The 5,690-nt window shown below is 47.5% G+C and overlaps 1 protein-coding gene and 1 pseudogene across 1 annotated transcript in view; both read left to right on the top strand.

Moving 5' to 3' along the window:
- The window catches only part of LOC102474781 (HLA class I histocompatibility antigen, A-80 alpha chain), a 3,158-nt gene extending 850 nt beyond the window's left edge, over positions 1 to 2,308 (top strand). The window contains exons 3-9 of the mRNA XM_014582469.2: positions 7 to 157; positions 674 to 949; positions 1,067 to 1,171; positions 1,571 to 1,594; positions 1,728 to 1,775; positions 1,923 to 2,063; positions 2,212 to 2,308. Of these exons, the coding sequence (XP_014437955.2) occupies positions 7 to 157; positions 674 to 949; positions 1,067 to 1,171; positions 1,571 to 1,594; positions 1,728 to 1,775; positions 1,923 to 1,927 (609 nt within the window). The 3' untranslated portion in view covers positions 1,928 to 2,063; positions 2,212 to 2,308. The remainder of the gene's footprint in view (positions 1 to 6; positions 158 to 673; positions 950 to 1,066; positions 1,172 to 1,570; positions 1,595 to 1,727; positions 1,776 to 1,922; positions 2,064 to 2,211) is intronic.
- On the top strand, positions 2,040 to 4,776 carry LOC102474353 (polyadenylate-binding protein-interacting protein 1 pseudogene; annotated as a pseudogene).
- The last annotated feature ends 914 nt before the right edge of the window (positions 4,777 to 5,690 follow it).

Raw genomic sequence — 5,690 nt, 5'->3', positions numbered from 1 at the left:
CGCTCCTGGACCGCGGCCGACACAGCAGCCCAGATCTCCCAGCGCGAGTGGGAGGTGGCGGATAGGGCTCAGCACTTCAGGGCCTACCTGGACTGGATATGCGTGCCTGGTCTCCGCACATACCTGGAGAACGGGAAGGAGACGCTGCAGCGCGCAGGTGTCAGGGGCTGCGGGCCGTCTCCCAGATCTCCTGTCCTGTCCCACACCACAAAATAAACCCCCTCAAATCTCGAAGGGAGAGTTTTCAGATCCTGCACCAGAGTTTGACTCCCCCAGATGCCCCTCCTCTCAGGAAGTGTCCAGTCTCTGGGAATACACTGGGGACAGTTCTGAAGTCACCGTCAGCACTGTGCAGTGACTCTGGCAATGGTTCTGTCCACCAGAACCGCTCAAGCCTTGATCTCGGCCCCACCTGAGAGCTGACTCCAGATACTCTGAGTCCCCTCCATTCACATCAGGATCACAAGTCCCAGTTTCCCCCCCAGAGACCTAGATCCTACCCGGCGCTATTCACTCTGAATCCACAACCTTCCCAGGAGTAGATCCCCCCAGACACCTGAGCCAGGCTTAGTGGAATCCCTAAGCAACCCAGTCCTGCTGTCCTCGTTCAGATGGTCTCACAGGGCAGTGGGAGGGGCTGCACCATGTCTGAATTCCGGACTCTTACCCGCAGAACCACCAAAGGCACACGTGACCCACCACCCCACCTCTGACCGTGAGGCCACCCTAAGGTGCTGGGCCCTGGGCTTCTACCCTGCGGAGATCTCCCTGACCTGGCAGCGGGATGGGGAGGACCAGACCCAGGACATGGAGCTGGTGGAGACCAGGCCTGCAGGGGACGGAACCTTCCAGAAGTGGGCGGCCGTGGTGGTGCCTTCTGGAGAGGAGCAGAGATACACGTGCCACGTGCAGCACGAGGGGCTGCCTGAGCCCCTCACCCTGAGATGGGGTAAGGGGGGCTCAGAGCTCTTGTCAGGGAAAGCAGGAGCCCTTCCTGAGACCTCAGCAGGGTCAGGACTGAGGCCTGGGGGTCAGGGCCCTCACCTCCCCTCTCCTCCCTTCCCAGAGCCGCGTCCTCAGTCACCCATTCTCATCGTGGGAATCATCGCTGGCCTGGTTCTCCTTGGAGTTCTGGTCACAGGAGCCATTGTGATCTGGAGGAGGAGCTCAGGTAAGAATGGGAGGTCTGAGCTGTCCTGTCCCAGTAGACGGTGCCCTGCCTGGTGACTGGGAGGTGCCACCATGCACACATGCTTGCCCAGGCTGAGGGCCTCTGTGCTGAGGCTTCTCACTCCTCTGTAAAGTGTGACAACCAGTCACACGCCTGTCACCTGGTGGTGGTGCTGGGGACCTGGTTCCCAGCAGTCAGAGGTCACAGGGACAGTCCCTGCCGAGGACGGTCCTCCAGGCGGGCTGCTGGTCCCCCTCCCACATCTCCATCCTCACATTCCCTGACTCCACCCTGGGTCTGTAATCAGAGTTCTCTAAACTTCTCTAGGGTCCAGGGTTACTGGATCCTTGGCACCTCATGCACCTATTTCTCACAGGGTGTTTTTTTTCCCCCTCACAGGAAGAAACTATGGTCAGGCTGCCTGTGAGTATGAGAGGGGGAGGGGTGACCTGACCCCTGGGACAGCACAGACAGGAGCCCAGGGGGCCACCTGCCGTATTCCTCCTCTAGCTCCTCCTCTGTGGCTCTGACCAGGCCCTGTGTTTGTCCCCCCCAGGCAGCGACAGTGTCCAGGGCGCTGATGTGTCTCTCACAGCTCCTAAGGGTAAGACCCTGCAGGGCTGAGGCAGGAGAGGATGGGGAAGAGAGGTTGTTAGGACTCTGGATTAGGACATGTTGAGCACGTGAAGGCCTCATCAGAGGTTCCTGTTAGTGACTGACGTGAGTTGTTCGTGATTCTCTCCCTCTGTAGTGTGAGACAGCAGCCTTGTGAGAACAGAGTGACCTGGGATTGCTCAGTCTCTGTACCCACCACTGTGACATCAGGAGCCCCGGCTGCTCTTCCTGCAACTGATGTGAACAAGTCTACATGTCTGTTTTCCTGCATCCTAATGTGAGGAAACAGGGGCTCAGCCAGTCCCTGAGCACTGCCCCCCCCCCCCTGCCCTGTACCCTCTGCCCTGACCAGCTTTCCTGTTCTAGGAGAGGCAGGACTGGACGCCGCTCCCCCATCTCCCCTTCGACCAGCTTTCCTGTTCTAGGAGAGGCAGGACGGGACGTCTCTCCCCCATCTCCCCTTTGTGTTGCACTGAGCTGCAGCTTCCTTCTTCCTTATTGAAAATAAGAATTTGGATATTGTTTTGTTTTTCAAATTCTTGCTATTAGAAGTCATCCATGGATAAACTAAAGAAGCTTTTCACAACTCAGGAGAGGAAATAAAACCTGTGAGCCGCCCAGACTGTGTTTGCTATGCTGGGTCTGCTGTGGTGGGGACAGGAAGAGGCTGCAAGGTGCCAGATGTGCACTGAGCCATGGACAATCGGTGCTCCGTCCATTGTGGGTTTAGAGTGATCGTTCCTCTGGGTCACCTTTGCTGCTGCTTTATCCTGTTCTCTTAGTCAAACCTTGTCTCACCTGGACCTGTCATCACAGGGATTCAAACATCACCTGTGCCTTGTCCCATCTCCAGGACTTGGACACTGAAGGACCTGTGTGTCTAGCCCTTGCCTTCCACTTGGTGTATTTGTTCTTTCTTTGTTTCTGTGAAGGAATCTCTGTGTTCTTATTCTCATGTACAAGTTGAGTGTCCTTCTTCTCTGACAGCAGCAGGAGTCACTTTCCTGTCATTGTCCCCATGAGGCCCAGGTAGCCCCAGCTCACAGGGTCTGTGGTATCAAGAGATGGATTTTCAGACTCATCCAGCTCTGGCCCTTCTGGGGCTGTTCCATGGATTGTGTTTTCCATCTCCCCATCTCTTTCTAAAAAACCATATGCTAGAACTTGCAGAGAAGAATCCCATAACTGCTTGTTTTAAATAAATCTGAGCTGAAATTCTGCTCTATTTGTCTGCCTCCTCCTGCCCCTAGCTGTGATTATCCCAGTCCTGACCCCAGTTCAAACTCATGGATTCATAAAGCAGAATCTAATTTCGATTCATATTATCTAATTTTGATTTATATTTGTTCTTAAAATAAGACCCATAAGGCAATAATCTTTCTTGTCTAGAAAAATAAATCTTGCTCACACTTCTTTCCTGAGACACTGAGTAAATCAGTGTTTTCAGACACTGCTCTCACAGAGCCACCTCGCAGTTTTGAAACTGAAATTGAACAGTTTGCAGGGACCCTAAATGGCCGGGTTATAACAGATGATGTAGAAGGCCACATATTAAATCTTACATTTAAATGAATGTTCGTCTATTTTATTTTCTTACCCTAACATGACTGTCTGTTTCTACAAACCTACTTGCTCTTTTTATAAGAAAAAATAACTTGTACTAGCCATACAAAAAACTATATCCGGGATGAGATCCTGTACCTACTACTGTCTTTACTAACTATCCCTGAACCCTTTTGTTTGACAGTATAACTGCTTACATAAAAACCCTACTCCTCTCAAAAAGAATTAACCTACTTGATTAAACGTCTGTAACTACTTACATAAGAGCCCCTGATAACTGACCCCCTATAAAAAGGCTACTCAGACTTCGGTTGGGGCTGCAGTTCTGACTCTTGGCCCCTGAGCCTCAGGCTGGAGGTGCTGGGCGGCTCAAAAAGGCTGTAGTTGCTGGCCGACTAATAAAGACTCTCTTTAAACTTAATCTGACTTTGGTGGTCATTCATTCAGTAACACTCTACAACACTTGATGGTTTGTAAGAACTTGGGGAACTCATCTATCAACAGGCCACATCTATCCTAGATTTTTCTTACATGGGAACTCGCCTCTGAAATTACCTGTCCCATCACCTGACAATTAACTCAGAGTGGCAACTTTCACCAATTGCTACTTCAAAGATGTCAGACTGAATATAAAGTTAAAGGTGAAACTACGAAAGGGAATGGAGTGACCTGGAAATGATTTCATGTGTTTGTACTCTTTCCAGGAGAACTTTGTCTTCACCTGGAGATCAAGGGAACAAATGGACAGGTTACAAGAGCTAATTAATATTCTGGTTGGTCTTCAAGAGTTACCGAATACCCTCTTTTCTAATCTGCTGGATGAGAATTTATGCAGTGAGATTATTGAGGTTGACAGAGGCAGTTTTGGAAGATGCTTGGAAGAAAAATGGAAAGATTGGTATGGAAGAAGTTATCCAGAGAATTGAAAATGTTGTCATAGATGCAAACTGCAGCAGAGATGTGAAACATGCTCTTAGAGTTCTTAGAAGCAACAGCTGAAAATGATCCTAACTACTTTATGAATGAACCAACATTTTGTACATTTGATGGTGTTCCTTTTACTGCACCTGACCCAGGTTACCAAGAGAAATATAAAGAATTACTTGAAAGAGAGGATGTTTTTCCAGATTGTGAAGAAAATGGAACAGATTTATCAGGGTCTGGCGATCCACACTTGTATGATATTGGTGATGAGATAGATCCAGACACAAAGTTATAAAAAGTTTCGTTTGGAATCAGAGTGTAAGCGAAAACCATAAAGTTAAATTTCAGTATGTCAGTTTTAAAAAGCAGTTTAGGTATGGTGATTTAGCAGAACCCAGGAAAGCAAGAAAATGTGTCACACTTACACCAAGTTAAGGATGAGTTTTGTTACTAATGTTTGCAACTTTAATTTTGTTAAATATTACCTGCCAAAATAGACTTTATTCCCTATAATTTAAAATGTGTGTATATATATGTGTGTGTGTGTGTATGTATATACATTCACATATATATATATAATTTATTATTTACAGTTAATTCCACTGTTTTCACTGCAATAAAATCAATTTTGCAATTAATGAAATGTTGAAAGTGATTTTTGCTAGATAGTTATATGCTTGTTCTTTAAATTTTGCTTTTTTTGAGGTAATAGGTCTTAGCCTTGAAATATTACTGCAAAATGTAGCATCCTTTTTAGATATGAGTTTTACCTTTCATTTTAGTTTGACATTTAGTGTCTCAATGAATTGAGCTTCAAATATAAATCACAATCATGAAAATCTTTAGCACTGAAGTCTTGGATCATTAAGTTGTAAGGAATGGGCCGACCATGTGAGAAAATAGAAATGTAGAGCCTTTATTGGGAGCGCTCCCAGGCGAGGGTTGCTAGCCCAAAAGAGAGGAAGAGATGGGCCAAAGAAGTCACCCATTAGGGGTGGGGTTAGGTGATTTTTATAAGGGTATAGGGAGAGGGAGTGTCTTAGAGGTAGACATACTCCATGTGTGGCAAAGGATTAGGGGAAGAGCAGACTGCTGTGCCATGTAATGTCTGGTGACATGAGTAGAGTCCCATGTGCAAAGCAGAGCGCCACATGCAGAATTAAGCTCATGTGCACTTACTACATCTGGGTTAGATCCCAGTGCAGCACAGGTCTGATGACAGGCTAGTTCCAGGTTACAGGTTAAAATGTCAACAGATGGGAGAGTGTCAAGCTGCATTGTGAAGGCCTTGGTTTTTTGGGTCCAGATTACTAAAATTAGAGATCTGTCCCTAAGTGCAAAATGAAACCGCAACCACAAATAAAATAGGTAGAAAAGATTTAATAAGAAAGAACAGGAAAGAAATGAAGTACACCCA

This window comes from Tupaia chinensis, unplaced genomic scaffold (genome assembly GCF_000334495.1).
Source record: "Tupaia chinensis unplaced genomic scaffold, TupChi_1.0 Scaffold143606_1, whole genome shotgun sequence".
In the NCBI taxonomy this organism is placed as follows: Eukaryota; Metazoa; Chordata; class Mammalia; order Scandentia; family Tupaiidae; genus Tupaia; species Tupaia belangeri.
Note: the sequence above shows the minus strand (reverse complement) of the source record. Positions and strands in the feature narration are given on the sequence as shown.